Source organism: Hemiscyllium ocellatum, chromosome 5, assembly GCF_020745735.1.
Source record: "Hemiscyllium ocellatum isolate sHemOce1 chromosome 5, sHemOce1.pat.X.cur, whole genome shotgun sequence".
In the NCBI taxonomy this organism is placed as follows: domain Eukaryota; kingdom Metazoa; phylum Chordata; class Chondrichthyes; order Orectolobiformes; family Hemiscylliidae; genus Hemiscyllium; species Hemiscyllium ocellatum.
In genome coordinates, this window is record NC_083405.1 from 105,372,292 (window position 1) to 105,395,424 (window position 23,133).

General features: G+C 40.8%; 1 protein-coding gene across 5 annotated transcripts in view; it reads right to left on the minus strand.

Moving 5' to 3' along the window:
- LOC132815814 (partitioning defective 3 homolog) overlaps positions 1 to 23,133 on the minus strand; it is an 810,799-nt gene that overhangs the window by 113,638 nt on the left and 674,028 nt on the right. For all 5 annotated transcript variants that reach the window (XM_060825083.1, XM_060825081.1, XM_060825084.1 and 2 more), the window contains one exon: positions 10,341 to 10,466. In XM_060825083.1, coding sequence (XP_060681066.1) covers positions 10,341 to 10,466 — 126 coding nt within the window. The remainder of the gene's footprint in view (positions 1 to 10,340; positions 10,467 to 23,133) is intronic.

Sequence of the window (23,133 nt, forward strand, 5' to 3'; positions counted from 1 at the left end):
ACCATGAGATCTGACACCTGTCCTGGCTCATTGCTGAGCACCAAATCCAAAATGGCCTCTCCCCTCATTGGCCTGTCTACATACAGAGTAAGGAAACCCTCCTGAACACACCTGACAAAAACGGCTCCATCCAAACCATCTGCACTAAGGAGGTTCCAGTTGATATTGGGAAAGTTGAAGTCACCCATAATAACAACCCTGCTACATCTGCATTTTTCCAAAATCTGCCAGCTTATCAGTTCTTCAATCTCCCTGCTACTATTAGGGGGTCTGAAGAAATGAGGTGGCTGCTCCCTTGCTGTACCTAACTTCCACCCATACTGACTCAGTAGGCAAACCTTCCTCAACAACCTTCGTTTCTGTAGCTGTGATACACTCTGATTAGCAATGCTACACCCCCTCTTTTTCCACCCACCCTGTTCTTTTTAAATATTCTAAACCCTGGAACATCTAGCAACCATTCTTGCTCCTGTGAAACCCACGTCTCCGTTATGGCCACAACATCATAGCCCCAAGTACTGACCCATGCTCTAAGTTCATCACTCTTACTTCTGACACTGACACTCCTCATGTTAAATTCTTGTTTCTGACACTCCTTGCACTTTGGCAAGCAGAGTGGAGGACCTGAATATTATTAAAATGTGGAAAAGCTGCAGAAAGCTGGAGCATAAAGAGACTTATGAGCTGTTGTGCATGAATCCCAAAATGTTAACATATAAATTCAGTAGTAAGGAAGACAAATGGGATTTTACTTTAAAATGAATGGAGTATAAAAGTAGTTTTAAAAATAAGCAAAAATAAGTTTTGCTAAAACTATACTGTACACAAGACAGACCACATCTATAAAGGTGCGAGCAGTTTTGGTCCCTTTATCTCAGAGAATCTAAACTAGCAGGTCCAAAGAAGGTTCATTAGGTTGATCCTGGATAAATAGGGCTTATCGAATGAGGAGAGGTTGAGTGGATCGATGACACTAAAATAGGAAGTTAAAAATCACACAACACCAGGTTATAGTCCAACAGGTTTAATTGGAAGCACACTAGCTTTTGGAGTGTCGCTCCTTCATCAGGTGGTAGTGATTAGGATTGAGTCCTCCGCTACCACTTGATGAAGAAGCATCGCTCTGAAAGCTAGTGTGCTTCCAATTAAACCTGTTGGACTATAACCTGGTGTTGTGTGATTTTTAACTTTGTACACCCCAGTCCAACACCAGCATCTCCAAATCATGGCTAAAATAGGAGGTATTGTGGACAGTGAGCAAGGTTATCAGAAATTGCAGCAGGACTTTGATCAGCTGGGGAAGTGGGCCGAGAAATGACAAATAGAATTTAATATAGATAAGTGAGAGGTCTTGCCTTTTGGAAAGTCAAATCAAGGTAGGAGTTTCATGGTGAATGGTGAATTTAGGGCCTTAAGGAGTGCAGTGAAACAGAGGAACCTTGGAGTTCAGGTGCATGGTTCTCTGAGCGTGGAGTCACAAATAGACAGGGCATTGAAGATGATTTTTGGGACACTGGCCTTCATCAATCAGGGCATTGAGTATCGAAGTTGGAAAGTTATGTTGCAGTTGTATAGGACATTGATGAGGCCGCATTTGGAGTATTGTGTTCAGTTTTGGTCACCTTATTATAGGAAGGATGTTATTAAACTGGAAAGAGTGCAGAAGAAGTTTACAGGATGTTGCCAGGAATCAATGGTCTGAGTTATAGGGAAAGGTTGGATAGTCTAGGACTTTTTCTTCAGAGCATAGGAGACAGAGGGTGGGGAGGATCTTATAGAAGTGTATAAGATCATGAGAGGCATGCATAGGGTGAATGCACTCAGTCTTTTTCAAGGGGTGGGGAATTGAGGACTAGAGGGCATCAGTTTAAGGTTAGAGAGGAAAAAAATAAAAGGGAACCTGAGGGACAACGTTTTACACAGAGGGTGGTAAACATATGGAATGAGCTGCCAGTGGAAGTTGAGACAGGTAGAGTAACATTTTAAAGGCATTTGGACAAATACATGGTTTAGAAGGATGTGGGCCAAGTGCAGGGAAATGGTGTTAGCATCGGCGGACATTTTGGTTGGCATGGACCAGTTCAGGCCAAAGGACCTGCTACTGTGCTGTTAGGATTCTATGGAGGTTGGAAGAATGAGAGGCATCCTTATTGAAACATCGATGATTCTTAGGTAGCCTGATAGAGTATTTGTAAAAAGTCATTTCCCCTTGTGGGAGAGCCTATGACTAGAAAACAATCTCAGAATAAGAGGTCACCCATGCATGGCAGAGGTGATTAAAATTGTCTTCTCTCAGAGGTAAGTGAATCTGTAGGGTTCTTGCCAGCAGGGAGCTGTCAAGGTTGGGTCATAAAGAATATTAAAACTGTAATAGACACATTTTTAATCAATAAGCAACCAGATGTTATGGAGAAAAAGGCATGAAATTGGAGTTGAGGATTACTTAAGAGTTGATTTGATGGGTCAAATGGCCTCTTTCTGCTCCTGTGTCTTATTAGTTTTAACTGATACCCTGACTGCTGCAATTTAAGAAAAAAACCCATTAATGTCTCTGTTTACTTAACTTGTAATATGGAAAAGCACAGAAGGTGCAGAGGAGTGTTAGCTGTTTGAATCCTCACATTTTCAATAATTCAAAACCCATGACTTTTCAACATGAAACGCAGAAATTTGATTTTCAATGTCTTAAAAGAACAAGAAACCCATGGACATTAACTCGAGATAATTTGCAACTTGCCTTCGTTAAATATTCAAAAGCTACATTCTATCTTCATGAAACTTACAGGCTACATTAGTTATGCTAAAAAAAGTCTGTTAATTGGACCATATTTTCATATGCAGATGAATAGTCCAAAATTGCTTCCCACTGTAATTAAAATAGCACAAATGGTGCCCCACCATGTCTCTGTCCATTTGTAGAGCTAATTTCTTCATTGAAATTCTAATTTGTCCATTATACTTCAACCAAGCATTGAGATGCAAATTCTGCACTGTAACTTTTAACAAAATCTCAAATAACATTCCCTTCAGTATTTGCTGTATTTCCTTTCCCAAAGAATATGTCCGATGGGTCTTTGATTCTCAATTTATGCATGCTGCAAGAGGATGTGGAAGCTTTGGAGGAAGAATAGAGCAAAGCATCAAGAATGAATCTGAACGCCTTAAGAAGGTTAAAAAAGCTAAATCACAACAGTCCGGAGAAAGGACAATTAAAGGAGACATGGCAGATGTACATTAATACTTTGTGTATTAGGTAAGGTAAATCTTAACACAACTTTAAAAATAAGCCAGGATAATAGAATCAGAGGTCAGTAGTAAAAATCAGTGAAAAATAAATTTGGAAGGAAAATTATGTGTCAACAGCACACATAATCTGCTGAATAAAGTAACAGTGAGCCCCTGGGTTTAGGGTATTCAATTCTCAGCTGAACAGTAGAATGAGAGGGCTATACTGAGGTACTTCGGGATTTTTCTGTACTGTAATAACATCTTTCCCTATAGATAAAATCTACAAATTGTCACATTTTGAAACCTTTACCTCAGCAAAATGATCATCAGAATAATGTCAGAATCCAATCACTTATGGAATAATATTGTGTTTTTGGCACTGAAGTCAAAAACAATGCTGAGCCAGTGAACATAAGCTATGAGCTCCCCACAAGCCCACAACATGCTCATGTTCAGTTTTGTTGATGTGGCCAGCTTGAATTTAATATTGAACACAGGGAATTGGAAATAAATTTTAATACACATTATTTGGCTGGCTTCAGACAGATGGGGAGTAATAAGTGTGACAAGATTGAACAAAAATAATCCCAAAATAACTGCGACCCCTAAAATCAGTTCAAACATTTTAAGCTAAGCTTAACATTTCATTAGAGGGTAGCTCATGAATAACGGAGTCCTAAATATCATTTAGGATCAAGAAGGATCAATTAAAGTGTAGCCAACCAAATCAATGGGTTTGAAAGACTACACTGACAGTTTGAAAAGTTGCCGCGGTGATTTTTATTCTTCATTCCTAGAAAACATGTACTCCTACTAGGCTGTGGACTGACATGTAGATAAAGGTGCTAGGACAAGAGATTCAGATCAAATACATAAACATGTATGCTTGCTCTACTCTTTAAAAGGTAACCGCACAGGCCTATGGACCCCTGCTGGAAATTATTGTTCACAGTGGCTCAGTGATTAGCACTTCTGCCTCACAGCACTAGGGACCTAGACCTACATTCAAAGTGGGGGGGGGGGGGGGGAGGAGGAAGAGTGAGTGGGTCTTGGTCTCATGCTCTTTGGAGGTTGGTTATGGACACGATGGGCTGAATGGACTGCATCCACATGGTAGGAATTCTATAAAAAGTAAAGTTGCCATTGTCTTCCCAGATCAGTACTTTTCATCAGTATTCACTCAGGAACAGGACACTGTTGCTGATATGAATATGGAATCACAAATAATTAGAATGGATGCCCTGGAAATATGCAGGGAAGAGGTTTTGGGAATATTGGAAAGGATGAATATAGATAAGTCTCCTGGGCCTGATGGCATTTACCCCAGGATCCTATGGGAAGCTAGGGAGGAGATAGCAGAGCCATTGGCCTGGATTTTTATGTCGTCGTTGTCAACAGGAATAGTACCAGAGGACTGGAGGATAGCGAATGTGGTCCCATTGTTCAAGAAAGGGAGTAGGGATAGCCCTAGCAACTATAGGCCAGTGAGTCTGACTTCAGTGGTGGGCAAAGTCTTAGAGAGAATGGTAAGGGATAAGATTTATGAACATCTGGGTAGGAATAACGTGATCAGGGATAGCCAGCATGGTTTTGTGAAGGGCAGGTCGTGCCTCACAAACCTTATTGAGTTCTTTGAGAAGGTGACCAAGGAAGTGGATGAGGGTAAAGCAGTAGATGTTGTGTATATGGATTTTAGTAAGGCGTTCGATAAGGTTCCCCATGGTAGGCTAATGCTAAAACTTCGGAGGTATGGCATTGAGGATACATTAGAGGTTTGGATTAGGAATTGGCTGGCTGGAAGGAGACAGAGGGTAGTAGTTGATGGATTATGTTCATCTTGGAGCGCAGTTACTAGCGGTGTACCACAAGGATCTGTTTTGGGACCATTGCTTTTTGTTATCTTTATAAATGATCTAGAGGAAGGACTTGAAAGCTGGGTAAGCAAATTTGCGGATGACACAAAAGTCGGTGGAGTTGTGGATAGTGAGGAAGGAAGTGGTAGGTTACAGCGGGATATAGATAAGTTGCAGAGCTGGGCGGAAATGTGGCAAATGGAATTCAATGTAGCTAAGTGCGAAGTCGTTCACTTTGGTAGGAATAACAAGATGATGGATTACTGGGCTAATGGTAGGCTACTTGGTAGTGTGGATGAGCAGAGGGATCTTGGTGTCCATGTACACAGATCTCTGAAAGTTGCCACCCAGGTAAATAGTGCTGTGAGGAAGGCATATGGTGTACTGGGCTTTATTGGCAGAGGAATTGAGTTCCGGAGTCCTGAGGTCATGTTGCAGTTGTATAAGACTCTGGTGCGGCCTCATCTGGAGTATTGTGTGCAGTTTTGGTCGCCATACTATAGGAAGGATGTGGAAGCTTTAGAACGAGTGCAGAGGAGGTTTACCAGGATGTTGCCTGGAATGGTAGGAAAATCTTATGAGGAAAGGCTGAGGCACTTGGGGCTGTTCTCATTGGAGAAGAGAAGGTTTAGGGGAGATCTGATAGAAGTGTATAAGATGATTAGGGGTTTAGATAGGGTAGATACTAAGAACCTTTTACCGCTAATGGAGTCAGGTGTTACTAGGGGACATAGCTTTAAATTAAGGGGTGGTAGGTATAGGACAGATGTTAGGGGTAGATTCTTCACACAGCGGGTTGTGAGTTCATGGAATGCCCTGCCCGTATCAGTGGTGAACTCTCCTTCTTTATGGTCATTTAAGCGGGCATTGGATAGGCATTTGGAAGTTATTGGGCTAGTATAGGTTAGGTAGGATTCGGTCGGCGCAACATCGAGGGCCGAAGGGCCTGTACTGCGCTGTATCCTTCTATAACAGGGCTGCTGGTGGTGCTTTAACCTGAGGGCCACCCCACCTCAGGTGAACAGAGAGATTGAGAAGCAAAGTACTTGATGGAATCTTCAACTGGTGCGGGAGTCAAACATATCCTGTTGGCATCAATCTCCATCACACAGTAGCCATCCAACTGACTGAGCTAACAGCCCTCATGGATGATGAATGAGCAGATTATTTGTATGGGAACTCAAACAGTAACTTTAATCTGGGTACTGACCAACTACAACTATATCAAATCCTTGTCTGAGCTGATACAGGCTCTGCCGAGTTGGGGTCAGGCAGTAGCAGGAGCTCATAAGTTCATAAGATATAGGAGCAGAATTAAGCCATTTGGTTATCACCGATATGCTTCCCATTTTCCTGCCTTCGCCCCATAACCCGAGGGGTTAAAAGATTATGGGGAGAAGGCAGTAAAATAGGGGTGAGGAGCATATTAACCATGATTGAATGGTGGAGAAGACTCGATGGACTGAATGGCCAAATGTTGCTCCTATATCCTATCAGCTCCAACTATGACCTGCCCCCTGCTAGGTAGTGCACGTAACAGTTCAAGTCATTTCTTCATTCCCGGATCAATGTCAGTTGTACTGTCCCAACTCTTTACAGCTAAGTTAGCATGATTCCTGAATTTGACCTGCTACCTTTCTGCCTGAGATTACAACATCTAGTTTGAACATGTTTTAATTCAAAAATCTGTATTCTGCATTCTGAAAGTGAGTGAATCACCATTAAGATACACCTAGCTTGATTTTAAGCAACTCAATTTCTGTTTCCACTGAGACTGATTTACCATTTTCCCATAATGTTTAGTCTGCAATTTCCAAACAATTTTAAAAAGTGGGAAACAAATTAAATATGTATAATATAGTCAGGAAAATATTCTTAATGCAACTGATATACAAAACAATTTGTTTTGGTGATCATTTGTTTCCTGTATTAGAACTTATACTGGATATATCTATTTTACAGATGAATTATTACTAGCAAATTTCCACTGTTTTGAAGAAAATGTGTACTTTTATGGAGGTCAACAAGCCAACGGGTTGAGAGAATGTTCTGACAGCCAAGTTTTTATTTTGCCCAGTTGTTTAGACTTAGCACAATGGACTGATGCAGATAGCAAAGTTGTTTTTTAAAAAACACGGCCACTTTGTGAAAAGGCCTATAGAACTTTCACATAAGTAGTAGACAATACATGAATTGTAGCATATTACACATACAATAGTGGGCTGTTCCACACAACTTATTCTTACAAAGAGAGCCAGCAGCAAGAGTAAATAATGGACCTGATTTACTCAGGACGAGAAATCTCCACGCCTTTTTATGCAACAAAAGAGCTACATATTTCTGTCAGGAGATTCCGATTGAAGCTCTTTTAGATATGCAGTGCTGCCCTTCCATTCTGACAGGTCCCCTGTAGCATACGTCAGTGGAGGGAAAGCAAACCATGCTCCAATACCCACGGTACCAAATGTCTTATTCTGCAAGTTAAAAATCAGCAACTCAAATGGCCACTCAGATAGTTCCTGTGAAAAGGCAATTACACAAGGCAAGTGTGAGGTTATGGTACTGGGGGTGGGAATACCAGCTAAGTAGGGTGCGAGGGTGGTGCTGCCAAGTGTACCAGAGACGTGGGGCAGCAGGGAAGTGATAAGAATATGCCAGAGTGGGATAGCAAGAACAGGTCTAGCAGGAACTTTGGGGTTAGCCAGGGACAGAGAGTGGTGGGATATCAAGCCTGGATTGCAAGGATTAGGCTGCTAGCAGGAGAAGGGAGGTGGATGTCAGTGGTATTGGAGCTGGAGCAGGGGCTGGGGAGAAATCAGCCAGCATGGACTATGTGGTGCTGGGGGCAGGGGTTTTATGGAGTCCCAGGCTGGGAAGGGTCAGGTCCCGGAGGTAAAAACAAGATGGAGGCTGTTGGGGTCAGGGTTTGTTGTTGTAAAAGATCGGAGGGAGATATGTTTAAGGGCGCATTAACTATGTTTGGGGGCAGTTTAATTGTCACTCTTCAGTTAGACTAGATTTTTCATTGTTTATCTTCTCCTGAGATGCTATTTCCTTTACAGGAGCAGAGCCCTCCAAATTCTCAGATTTGAATGAATACTTTCAGAGGGTTCCAGGAACAGCAAATTGCCCAGCAGCATCTTCAACTTCCCAGGCCTTGAAAGCCCTGCAGCCTGCTCCACCATGCAACAGGGTCATGACTGATGTGACATTCTTCCTGGCAACTTTGTGGCCCTTTCTCTGTAAATAAGACTATAAGACCCCTTTAGAGCCTGCGACAATAGGGATTTTGCAGAGTGCTATGTACGACTCCCATTAATGCTGGAACGGTAAAGTCACCATAGTCCCAGAGGGCATAGGCTTGTTCTCTGCTAAGGAGGAGATAACTGGTGACTGTTTGACAAGAGGAGGGTCACCACGCCTCAGATAAGGGAAGAAGATGAGGAGGTGGGACCTTCACAATAACCTCAGCCAGTGTGGTAATGGAACCCAGGCTGTTGGCATCACAAACCAGTCCAGCTGACTGTGCTAACTGCTGGAAAATCACCTTCTATCTGTTGGAAAATCCTGGCCAATTTATTCTTATTCTCCTCATCACCACCTGTGTTCATTCTAAACACATTTATTACATCAACCTTTAGTCTTATAACTTCAATGCTGTTCCAAATCCTTCTTGTGAACGTACCATCTGGTACCGAATGACGTAACCGCAAGTAAATTCAAAAGTTGGTACGGGTCATTCTGCTATAACGTGCGCTTCGTTGATGCAAATTGGCTGGAACGAGAGTGACGAACTGGGGACCTTGTTTCTAAATTGTGAACTTTTAAAGCGTGTATTGGTTATAATGTAATTCTGGCCCCATTAGCTTAAATGGTGCTGCTGTTACAAGGTTTCCCTCGAACATGGGATTGCATGAAAGCAGAACTACCGTGTTCCAGCAGAAACGACTGCATTTCCTAAACACAACCATTTAAATATACAGTTAAATATTTGATCTATTTGCTATATTGTTATAAAATAATTATTAATTTAATAATATCTACATTTAAGTACATATGATTTTTAAGTATTTGAATTGAGTTGAATCCTTCATTCAAATACCCAAAGAAATAAATACAGAATGAGGAGGCAGATTAAAATGCTGGCAATGTTTCACATACACCAAATTGGTAACTTCCAGACTGCAGAAAAGTCAGACAATGATAATCTCCAACAAAAAAAAATCTAACCATTATGTTTTGATGCACGATGGCATTCCCATCACTGAATTCCCCACTGTCTACATTCCGAGGTTGCCACTGACCAGAATTTGAACACAACCGGCCATACCAAAAGAGCCGGTCAGAAGAAACCTACAGCAAGTAACTCACCTCCAGTCTATCCATACTCTTTCTACCATCCATAAGGCAATGGTCAAAAGGGGTGTGTTGGAATATTCCTCACGGTCCTGGATGAGTGCAGCTCCAACAACATTCATGAGGCACATCATCATTCAGCACGAAGCAGCCTGCTTGATTGGCATCCCATTCACTACCTTCCAACACTGACTTCCCTCACTACCAATGCACAATAACAGCAGTGTGGACCATCTACAAGAGCTTTTGGAGTAACTCACCAAATCTCCTTTGACAGCAGCTTCCAAACCCGTGACCTCTATCACTCCATAACCATGACCTCTGTCACCAAGGGGGATAGAAATAGCAGACTCACAGGAACATCATCACCTGCAAGTTCCCTTGCAAACCACACACAATTTTGACTTGGAACAAAATCATTCTTCTTTTATTGTTGCTGAGTCAAAATCCTGGAACTCCATCCCTAACAACATTCTGGTGTACCACAGGGACTGCTGTGGTTCAAGGCAGCAGCTCACGTCTACCTTCTCCAGAGCAAATAGGGATAGGAATAAATATTGGACATGTCAGTATCCATGATCAAATAAAAATATTTTAAATACCTATGAGATATGAGTGCAAGTAGCTGCAAAACAATGTGAGACCCTTTGCTGTTCTGTCATTGTATCAAGAGAAAATCTATTGGATAAAAATACGGTCTTTGAATATAATTGAGAATTCTCCAGATGGCTTTGTATTTGCGTGTTAGGAATTCAAACAGTGAGAGAATCTCTTTTCACTGTCATGATGTTTTTATGGTGTGCCATGTTGTAGTGGCTGGGTATGCCCTGTGTACATGTTGCCAAATTCTACATGGATGTTCAGAAAGAATACATTCCCTTTATATGTCCAACATAATCATACCTCTCTTGTTCTTGTCTCATTCGTGTTCGCTCATCCTCAGATGGGAGAGTTTCTTCCACCTTGCCCTTGTTTGACCCTTTTCGATCAAGCTTCCCACCTTTTTCCTCTTTACGGTATTTGCCAAACCTAGAAACCACAACAAATTTGAAAAGGTGTTCAAATTTTCAGAAACAATTTTATTCGCTATGCACTGTTTTATTCTGAAGAACTTTAACAATTAACACACATAAACATGCCTTGTAAAGGTCTGGAGCAGCACAACTCAATAAAAGCATGGCATGACCTTGGGGAGATTGGGGAAATAAATGTGGTTAGACAGGCTGTGTTAAACTGAATATGCACTTCTTCCTATTTCCTTCCTTTCTCACCCCTACTATTCCCAATTAGTGTTCTCCCTCTTCATCCCATGAAAACTTTGATTGCTTGTTGAGTTATGATGCAGTGAACACACAAGTGACCACTGTTCACATGTGAATCTAACTAGTGTGCATTAACATATGGCGCAGTCATGCAGGGGATCCAAACAAAGCCAAGTCCTGCATTCACCCAAAGCCTATCTATAAACACTTCCTTGTGACCTTGCTACGGCCCTAACTGAGGTGACCCTGCTGATTTTATGGCTCAATTACAAATCATCATACCCAGCTGTTATTTGGAGAACCATAGGTCATTATTTTCTTCCTTTTCTCTCTTTGCTACTTATTGAAAGCTGCTTAATTCAGACTGAAGGTGGGGTTGGGGGGTGGGGTGCATCTTCTCCCGCTTACAGTCATACAGCACGGGAAACAGACCCTTCTGTCCAACTCATCTATGCCAACCAGGCATCTTAAGCTAAACTAGGCCCATTTGCCCATGTTTGACCCATATCCCTCTAAAACTTTCATATCATATATACCTGTCCAAATGTCTTTTAAATGTTGTAATTGTATCCACCTCTATCGCTTCCTTGGACAGCTCATTCCAAACATGCACTACCTTCTGTGAACAAATTGCCCCTCAGGTACCTTTTAAATCTTCCCCCCATGTCATCTTAAACCTATGCCCTCTAGTGCCGGGCTCCCCAACCCTCGGGAAAAAGACCTTGCTATTCACTCTACCCACGCACCTCATGGTTTTATAAATCTATAGGAGGTCACCCCTCAACCTCAGACGCTCCAATGTCCCAAATAACTGAAACCTTCCAGTCCTGGCAACATCCTTGTTAATCAAATCTCTTTAAAACTTGCTTCCAGTAGGTGGAGGAGGCTTCCAGACATAGTTATGTATCTGTGTGAATATGTCTAAGTACATGAAGTTGGCATCTGGAGTATAAAGGACTTCACATCTCTTTCGCTTAACATACACACTGTGGTTTGAAATTAAAAAAGGAGGCAGTTCAACACTACCTTTGGCGGTGCAATTACAGATGGACATTAAGTGCTGACCTAGCCAGCAATACCCACATCCTATAAACAAACTAAAAAGAAAAACAGGAACAGGATTAGGCTGTGCAACCTCTTTCACTTGCTCCCACTTTAACTGAGATCATGACGGATCTGATCTTGGCCTCAACTCTATGTTTCTTCCTGTTATCCTGAACGCTCTATCCTGTAATAATTCAAAATCTGTCCACCTTGGCCTGGTGTTGCTCGAAAGCATTGCTTCAGGAGTAATGCCATTGGGCCATGAAGGAAGTCAAGCTTCAAACAAGACTAATGAGTTTGAATTGCAGTCTGCAACTCCAGAATCTAATCAATCCTAAATCATTATTTTCACCAGTCATTTGTTTCCTATATTATTCTGGGAGTATATCTCATAGAAGTATGACAACCTTAAGTTGATCAACCTCTGAGGAGCTCACCTCAGATACTCTTGATTTGTTTAGACAACTACTTTGAATAAGGATCCTAGTCCAAAATCTTCAGTTTTCTTCTTTTTAAGTCTTAAGTTTAATCAATTTTATTAAGAACATGTTTGCCCGATCCCAGAACTGCATTGCCAAGCCTAGTTTTTTTTAATATATTAACTTATTAATACATCCAGTATCTAAAAAATTCCATTTATTTCATGCGCACTTACCAATGGATAGCTCACATGACTCAGTTTCAGTCTAGCAGCCTGAGCAGTAATGTAGCAGGGCAGATCAACCTGTCCATTATTAATTCTGCCCAATTTTCATCTTATGCAAATTGATTCTCTTTGCACAGAGCTTCTTTAGTCATTACATCTTCTGCAAATTGCCATTTTTAAATAATTGGATTGAGCCATCATGTTGTCCTTTTTGATTGGTCAGCATCCCAAAGAAGGTTTCGAAAGTGGAAGGGTTTTGCATCCCAACTATCTTTTATCATGTTGGTAATTTCATCATCAAAGTACTTGAGCATTTAACCTTTCTGGGACACACATTTGCATTCTATTTTCCGGGGAAGAATGCTATCTTTTGGGAAAATAAGTCGTGTTGTTGTGGTTCTGTTCGCCGAGCCGGGAATTTTTTAGATTAGATTACTTACAGTGTGGAAACAGGCCCTTCGGCCCAACAAGTCCACACCGACCCGCCGAAGCGCAACCCACCCATACCCCTACATATACTCCTTACCTAACACTATGGGCAATTTAGCATGGCCAATTCACCTGACCCGCACATCTTTGGACTGTGGGAGGAAACCGGAGCACCAGGAGGAAACCCACGCAGACACGGGGAGAATGTGCAAACTCCACACAGTCAGTCGCCTGAGGCGGGAATTGAACCCAGGTCCCTGGCGCTGTGAGGCAGCAGTGCTAACCACTGTGCCACCGTGCTGCGCAGACGTTTCGTCCCCTGTCTAGGTGACATCCTCAGTGCTTGGGAGCCTCCTGTGAAGCGCTTCTGTGATCTTTCCTTGGCTTTCCAGACCACAGAAGCGCTTCATAGAAGGCTCCCAAGCACTGAAGATGTCACCTAAACAGGGGACAAAACGTCTGCAACACAAATCCCCAGCTAAGCGAACAGATCCACAACAACAAGCACCCGAGCTACAAATCTTCTCCCAAACTTTGAAAATCTTGTGTGTGTGGTATGTTATGATCCCAGCTGATGTTATTACTGGAAAAGCCAAATCCTATATTGAAGCCTGGATTGATATTCCTTTTAATGAGATGGCCTTTCACTGAAACACACGCACGCAATACTGCAGATTTGTTTCAAACAATAAACAGTAATTTATTATGCAAAGGAAATGTAAACAAACTAGGATAAACCAAAAATTTTTACAAATAGCATGAGTTGCCATGTTTTGAAAAACATAATAAAATACAAGCTATCTAATCCCAAAGCACTCCTTTACAATACTTAAACATCAGGAAAAATTCTCTTCTCTATTGTACATAGTGTTTGCTTCTATTTCTGGCTTTGAGAATTCTGGTAGCCATCTCTTCAAGCAGATGCCTTCAAAGAGAATTAGCTGATTATCTTAACAGATTCTAGATTAGAGTGGTGCTGGAAAAACACAGCAGTTCAGGCAGCATCCGAGGAGCATGAAAATCAATGTTTCAGGCAAAAGCCCTTCATTAGGAATAGAGGATTATCTTAACACAATTTGCAGAAATACAGGGAAAAGCAGGGGAGTGGGGCTCAGTGGATTGCTCTTCTATCTACACAGCACTGATGGGGTTTCCTCCTGAATTATAACTATGGCATTCAGCACTGATGCACATCACTGATAGCATGTAGGAAAGCACAAGGCCCTGGACAAACCATTGGCGGTTTGTGGATGGTGTAGAATTTTTTAAAATCACTTGTGCATTTATTGCTCATACCTGGTTGCTCTTGAGAGGGTAGTGGTGAGCTGCCTCTTGAAACAGAGCAGTCCATGTGCTGTAAATAGACCCACAGTGTTGTCAGAGAGGGAAAATTCTCTAACAACTCAGTGACATTGATTTTGACTCAGTGACATTGAAGGAACGGTGATAAATGTCAAAGTCTGGATGTTGAGTGTTTTAGAGGGGAACTTACAGCTGTTGGTGTTCCCATGGATTGACTGCCTTTGCCCTTCTAAAGGTAAGTGTCATGGGTTTGGAAGGTACAGTCCAAGGACCTTTGGTGAGTGATGCCACCTCTCCTGCTAATACATAGGGGGTACTGAGTAGTCTGTGGTGGAATTTCTGGAATAAGTCTCAGCAAAAGAGGCCTATCTTAGGTAACAGGATATAATTTTATCTACAGATTACATTAACCTTTAGGCATATTAAATGTTGCTAACAAGGGGTAGAAAAGAAACATTTGCCTCCAACATGACAGAGTCCAACTGATCTCCACCAATAGGCTGAGGGACAGGACTAGGTGAAACAGAGCTCAATATAGCTTAAATATTAACTTTTTCAGAACAAACTACCTATTCACCAGTAACTATTCTGTGATTTTGGTTCAAATTATCATTATTAATTCACCTCAGAAGGCAATATATTTGGAATGTGTGGCCTCAAATAGATTTGTCAAAGTTAAACACAGCTGCAAAGAAAGAGCAGAGCAATGCATTATGCTTTGCACACACCACTGTGCCCCACTTGTGACACAAGCCCATCTCTGATGTATCGTTAGTCCTGGGAAGTTTACCTGTACTTGATGACACTACTAGATAACACAAATGATCACTATCTTATTGGTTACAATGACGTAAGTTTCAGGAGTGGGCCAAAGCAACTCCATTGCATTTTTTTTCAAAATTTGTCCGAAAACAAATCAAAGATGTCCAAAACTGTCCAACATGGCAGACCTTTTCGGTGCATACTCATTTGGTTGTGAATTTTCTAGAGACAAAGCTAGGTAGGCCTTCAGGATAGTTTGAAGTAACAGCTTCTATTAATGATGCCCCTTTCAGCAGGAGCTATGTTGAGAGAGTATTTTCTGTAGCAAGTGCTTCCCTTTCCCGGCTCTCCTTTTCTTATAAGTTATTAATAATCCACCGAATTTGTAGATGTATGAAACATAGATTCTGTGGACCTGGATTACCAATCACGTACATTGTGTATGATATGCATTAATAATTTTTGTAAGTTGAATTATGTTATGTCCCTGCTGCAAAATGGACAGAAATTACTTTTTAATGATTGGCGCACAGAATATACATTAGGAATCATAAACCTGCCTACTTTAATAACTTATTCTCTGTAGTACAGCTCTTTAAGTAGTTCTACGTTCTTTGTAGAATGCATTGTAGCGAATGCATACTGACATTTGAGCTCTTTGTGGCAGGGTGAGCAATTGCTCCTTCTCGTTAACTTCAAGCATTTGGGTGCGAACCCTACTGCAAACAGCTCTCTCCTTACTGACTGACTATATTTTATGCGGTTTTAAAATAGAAAAAAAGTGTTTATATTGTTTTTCCTGTCATAATAAAAATATTGAAAAGTAGATATTACTACCAAATAATAATTTAGCAAAGCCCAATAGAAGAGCTATTGCTGCTGAATTCTTCAGGAATGGAGCGATACAGAACATCACCCTTCGAACTGTTAAAACTTCAAGCTAAAACAATAGAATTGCTGAAAATTGAAATTCTGATTGCTCATCAACAAAATAACGCCAAGCATCCCACACGAAATAAGGGTAGAAAAGCATTATCGAGTGGCTGAAAGAATGTAATGACCGTTTCTGGTCTGACAGTAGCAGGACGCTTCAAAAGAAAACAAGGTGGTAAGAAACTTTGGAAAAACAGCAGAACTATCAGTTCATTGAACCTGCTCTGCCATCTTCATAGCCATGACTTTTCATCAACCTTCCTGCTTTTCCTTAATATTACTTTGCCTAGGAAGTGGCTATTTTTCATGTACGTACTTAAACTTACTTTGAACATCTATAGTGTTTGGAGGGTGCAAGATTCACATTTTATCCATGAACAAATGTACATTTAACTGGTGAAGATGTTGTTCTGCTGTTAGAGCCTGCTAGAGGAAGAGGTCAGTTTCCATCTAATTTACTTTCTCATTTTAACTGTCTCAGTGGATTTTCTGCACTCCTTCTGTAAACACAAGTTTCCAGGGAATATAGCCCATATCTACCCAATCTCCTCTCAAACCCCATTCCCCTCTTGTGAATCCACTCTACCATTGATCGGATTTTCTCCACGGCATGTATGTTCCTGTTAGGACAGGGGGAGGTGATAGCATTGTGGTAATATTACTAGCCTCGAAACCCAGTGACCAGGAATAACAGCCTGGACACTGAGGTTGAAATCCCAAAACAGGAACTAATGAATTCAACTAAATTCCATTACAAAAATTATGGAACCAGTCCACGAATACTACTGTTGATTACTGTAAAGTCTTCTGGTTTGCTAAATGGACAGTCCTTACTTGGTCTGGCTGAGATGTGACTCCAGACCTGCAATAATGCAGTTGACTGGCTAGGTCAGCTATAGAGAAGACAAGGGGGAATGGAAGGGATCAAACTAGAAACCTGAAATAACAATGGTCTCATTCGTACTGTTGGCCCCTCAAAGTCTTCCTTACCAACAGCTGAAGGCTTGTGCCAAAACTGAAAGAGCTGCTCCACAGTCTAGCCAAGCAACTAGATATAGTTATAATGCACTGGACGATATATTACAGACAATGCTCGGATACTACCATGACTGCCCCTTGGTGTGCCCCAGTGACGGCACCAAGTCTTTTGGTCATCTGATTTTCTTGGAAGGCGGTTTCTCGTCTCAGGCCAGAAAGAGATAATTACATTCCCACAGTCAATCTGTATTGCCTTTTGACATTTATTTCTTGTGGAATTGTTGACAATTGATCAGTCTTTCACACAATGGGGTGCAGCGCAGTGGAATACAGTTGGGAGAAAGTTGCCTAAGGCAGACTTCAGACCCCACAAAGTATTATAGGAAGAGGCGACAGACAGGCAGGGGAATCTCCCAGTGTTTACCAACCACAACAGGAAACCGACTTGACCTTACCCTCAACAACCCACCTGTCACAGATGTGCCTGCCCATGACAGTATTTTGGGGCTGTCCAAGCCAAGTCCTTCTGAAGAGAAAGTCCTGTTTTCATATTCAAGACACCTCTCCACTGTGTTGTGTGGCATATAGAAACTCAAACTGGGCATCTGTGCAGCACTTGAGCCATCAGCAGCACTGGTATAGTATTAAACCATAGTCTGTAACCTTATGACCAGTAATATACCTCATCCATACCAGTGCCATCAGTTTAAACTCTAGATCAATGAAAAGTGCAGGAGGGCATTTAGACATTAGTTTAAACTAAGGTTCAATGTGGTGAAGCTACAGTCCAAGACCAGTTGCATGCCAAAGTGGAAGCGCCGTGCAATAGACAGGACTAAGAGTTCTCAAACAAACACTTTAAAGTCCTGTCCTATCCAGTTGTGAATTTGCTGGAGGCGGCTCCACAACTATCCCAACTTCAGTGACAGGGAAGCCCAGATCTCAGCGCAACAGACAAAGCAAAAGCATTTGCACAAAGCTTCAGTTAGAAGTGCAAAGAGGATGAATCATCTTGGCCTACTCCTGACATGCCCTTTACCCACCATCACAGATGTCAATCTTCAGGCAAGTTGATTCACTCAATGTTATCAAGAAAAAGACACAACAGTGTGTGGTAAGGGCATGGAATGCCTTACCTGCCAATGTAGTCAACTCAGCCACATTAGGGAGACTTAAACAATCTTTGGATGATCACATGGATGATGATGGGATAGTGTAGGGAGACAAGCTGAGAATAGATCACAAGTTGGCACAATACTGAGGGCCAAAGGGCCTGTTCTGCACTGTATTTTCCTATGTTCTGTAAAGGCTTCATGCTCTGTCAACATTCCGGCAATAATATTGAAGGCTTGTGCTCAAAATTGCACTTTCAAGTCAAGTTGTTCCAGCCATCACAATACTGGTATCCATGGGCAATGTGGAAAATTGACTAGGTACACCCTAACCACAAAAAACAGGACAAATCCAAAATGGCCAATTACTGGTCTGTTAATGTACTTCCATTATCATCAAAGTTATAGAAGGAATCATTTTTAAAAACTTTTATTAACAAGTTTGCTGACACATAAATCTCTGCTGCTGGAGAGGCATGAACTCTGACCTTCTGGCCCAGAGGTAGGGAGGCTACTACTGCATTTCAAGAATCACTACTGGGTCAACAGATTTACCTGGCTGCCACTTTCGATTATTATGGAGAGGAGGCGCTTGTCTTAACAATACGTTGTTCATTGGTAGATAGCATTAGGTACAAGTAAAGAAGAAAATAATAGATACAAGTTACATTAGCTGGTTAGACATAACAACTGTCAGGAGACACTGATGAGATGTCTAGGTGAAAGTGAAGGTTGCCCATGCTGGAGATTAGAGTCGAGAGTGTGGTGCTGGAAAAGCATAGCAGCTCAGGAAGCATCCGAGGAGCAGAAAAATCGCTGTTTCAGGCTTACCGACTTTCCTGCTCCTCAGTTGCTGCCTGATCAGCTATGCATTTCCAGCACCACACTCTCGATACTGATGAGATATCTACCAGCATTGAGATCTTGAGCTGACCTCTTTCCCATCAAATTGGACAGAACCCAATATAGTATTCACCATTAACTCTTTCAGAATCTTTCACTTGTAGAACACTAACCATCTCTCCTTGACTTCCAATGGCACTGCTGTCACTGATTCGCTACAATCAAAATTCTGAGGATAGTGTTCCCTCTAAGTTATGCAGTTGCACAGTCACTCAGGCATCCCATCCAAGCCGATTGGTACGCCATCATTCCCAGCATTCACTTCCAGTTTCAGAAGCTGCTGCCAACACATGGACCTCACAGTTCTGTACATCAGGAACTATTATGAGAGGAAATGCTGTCTGAGGGTTACATGTGAAACTTACATTTTAAGCTTGATGTTACTTAAACGCTAGAGAATTATCTCCAAACTGTTGAGAGGATAAGGAAGGGTATCCTTTGTGATCTTGGGTCGGAGTAAATGCTGTACCTAAAGCATCAGATCACTAAATACTTCTGGGATTCTTGCCAATACTTGATGTAATTTTATTTCTGTGTTTACATACACTTATTTTACGTACAAGTATGAGGGTTATGTAAATGAATTGGCCCACTGATACTAATTTATTTATGAGAAAACTCTTTATTAATAATGTTTGCATCAACATAATGCTGTAACATTTCTGCAAAACCATTGCTGATGGAGAACAAAAAAATTTATCCAAATCTGTGAAGACTATATGCACTACAAAGAGTAGACTAAGCTCAAATATTAATCTTATTATTTTATTAAACTCGAATGATAAGCAAGATCTTAAAATGTTACTAAGTCATCACAACTTATGAAAATAGACAACTGATTGCAATGTATAACAGCTGCCATTTATTTTATTTTAAACATTGAAATATAAATAGCTCTTAGAGAGCTAGAGACTTCACAAGCTTTGATATGTATATCTTTCCAAATTGGAATATAGTACAAAGCATTTCTGTTAGCCAAAGACCCTACCTTCTTGAAATGATGCTTGGATTTAGCTATAAATCTTGTCATAAATATATTTTATATAATTTACAGAACTACAATTAACTGAAGTTGGTTTAGTTTAATCGCAAACAGTTGGATTTACAGATAATTGAGTGACTCTTGAAGGTATTTTCTTCTAATCTGTGCTGGATAAATACCACAACATGGAGTCTATTCTCTTCTGTATTAGAACATTTGACAAATACCTCATTAACTAAATAGTTCCTTGGTGCTCCCTGAACCTGTGAAAGTTAATTGCATGCTTTTTTCCCTTCTTTTTGGATACAAATTTGCCCTATCGGTATGTTATCATCCAATTCTTCAGCAGAGAGAAAAAAGTTCCAGAAAAATTAATGTTTGAGTTGCATGTAAGTCCATAATTTCATATTTAGTTGAACAAAAGTGCCAGACTAAACACAGCAAAAGGGAAGTGTATTTAACTCAATTTTGAACGGTTAAATTGGATAGAACTAAAACTGTGTGAAGGGTTGGTCAATTTTGGTCTCTATACCACCCAGTTACCTTAGCAAAAGGAAAGCATCTGGAAGATGTGTACATTAATGTGGAGTGCAGAAACTGTAGGGAACTGGGGAAAGACTGGATGAACACGTTTAATTGTAAAGTACTTTCAAAGATCCTGCAAAGGCCTGATGACTCCAATGGACTCATCCTGTGCCGTATAATTCGACGATCACATGTGGCTTCACTTAGCATGCAATTTTGCACCATGTCGTACAATGATTGCACAGTGTTAGCGTTAGCTCCAAAATTAGAATAATTAAATTTTACATTCAATTTTGTACAAAAAAACTTGCTGTAAAATACAGCAACTGATGCTAATGTGAAAAACGTTTTTAAAAAAAGTATGGTGCAGTTTTGTATGCAATAGAAAACATCTGTTATAATTTCCATTTGTAACTTCAGCAAAATCAAACTATTCCTTTAACAGAGAACACCTGATTGCTGCATAGAATGTCACAAATTCATTAAATGACTGAACCAGACTGTAATATTCAACAATTTCAATCTTCCCTTGACATGAACTATCATACTAGCCATAAGGGCAGCTCCCACAGTGTTTGACAAATTCTCTTCAATGGGTAAATAAAATTCAGGGGATTCAAGACTGCGTAGTTTTTATTGCAAAGTGACCACATCAGGGGATCTGTGACCATACAATCTGGAAAGAAATCATAATCACATTAGAAAGATGCTGGCCATTGAACAGAATAACTGAAAGAAAAGCAAAAATGCTGGAAATACTCATTGGCCAGACAGCATCTGTGAAGTGAGAGTCAGGTTTAATATTTCAGGATGTTTCCCCTTTATCACTACAGCATTCCTGCATTTTCTATTTTTATTTCAGATTTTCAGCATCAGCAGTTACTTGCTTTTGAATTTAATAACAGGCTTTATCAGTAAACTTATTTCAAATATTAATTTCTGGGGTCTAGACTTTGCTTATTGTCAATCCCAACTTGTCAAGGCTGAGCACGTAAGAGTTAACCACATCTCAGCTAAGGACACGAGATCCTTGTGGAGTTTGTCTTGTCAACCTGCTTGCCCAACATCCAGTCTTGGATGAATTACAACTGCTTCCAAGTAAATAAATAACTAATCCATTAATTTTGGGTCTGATCACAGATAACACAGGCCCACAATTCTGCATCCCCTTTCCCTGCCAAAGTCTAAGGATCTCTGTGCAACAATGGGATCCTGGGAGGGATGGCCACAGTGAACACTGTCAAAGGGGTGAGGTTAAAGTTGAGCACTCTTGGGGGGTTTTGGAGAGGAGTGGGGTGGATGAACATTGTTAGGAGTGCAATAGGAGGGGTGAACATCACTGGGTGGGACAAGGCTGTGCAGTCTCAGGTAAGATGGGTCTATTTGGAAACATGAGCTAATGAAGTGAAGTTGGATCTTCAAAGGATGTGTCTTCAGTTCATGACCACATTATGCTCATTCTGTGACCTCCCAACTCCAGCTCAGTGTTGGATATCTGCTAAAGCCTAGGCTGGAAGGTATAAAGACCTTGGTGCATTATGGTAAGCAGGCAGTTTAAATGGCAGTCAGCAGTGAGCGCTGCCAATCCCACGCTGACCTGAAGATTTATCCCATGGTGAAGTACCTTGGAATCTTTTTCTACATTAATGGTGCCTTGAAAGTGCAAGTTTTTTTTTTACATTACCATCCTCTTTAGGCACGTAAGAATACTTTTAAAGTGTTAAACAGAATTCCCTGATGAACTGGAAACTCCCAGCATCTCCTTTGGAGAATTATCAGGTTAGTTGTAGGCAAAATGCTCATTTTGCAATAATTTTATACATTCTTCGATTTTGCATTCCAGATTTGGGATTGTATATTCATTGTTGCCAACGACTACTCCATTTATCACAATACAAGACAACTAATTTTGCATAAACTGAGCACTAAAATATGGCGTGTATTTCCCAGGAGGATAGCAGGGGTGGACTAAATTACAAATGTACCCAAGGAATGCTAACATTTATGGTCACAACATCTTTCAAACCATCTCCCTCCATGCGCAGTACAGGGATTCAGTTATTATTGTTGACATTCCAGTGGGCCCATGTGAATACACATGGGTTATGATAATAAATAGAATACTTCACACAAAATTTAAATAAAGTGACACTGCATTTCAAGTCAACTCAACAGTAGTTAATATTAAAGCACGTACACATATTTAATGAAACTACAGGCTGTGGATTTACTCCTATTTCACATTTAATTAGCTTCTGAAATTTCACATTTCAAAAAGAGATGCTGAACAGTCAATGAGACAAGTGACACATTTTCCATCGTATATTGGATGACAAATTTGTCTCACCGTTTGGTCTTCTTATTTCCACAGCAGCAGTTCTATAGTGCAAAGCTAAATGTGAACAAATAACTTTGGTACACTTCCAGTATTACTGCAAGGAAGGTGCACTCTTTCGCATTTCTTGGCAGTTAGAAGGTTTTCATACAGACAGAATCAGTTCTTCTTCCACCTAAGGTTCACTTTGAAGTATCTCTTTCATAAATGATCTTCTCTTTGCACCAGCCACCATGAAACTGTGATCCTATCAGGTCATTCATTTTGGACTGAAAAAAGATGTATCAGAATACGTTCCAGATGGTATTAAGTTAACTATGTGAATGTCCAAACAGACTGGGGGTGGAGCTCAGGTGCATAGATCTTTAAAATGTCATGAACAGGTGAATAAAAGAGCTAATGAAATGCTGGTATTCAGATAGAGGGGATTGTAATATAAGATGCAGAAGTTATGCGACAATCATACAAAACTCTGTATAAACC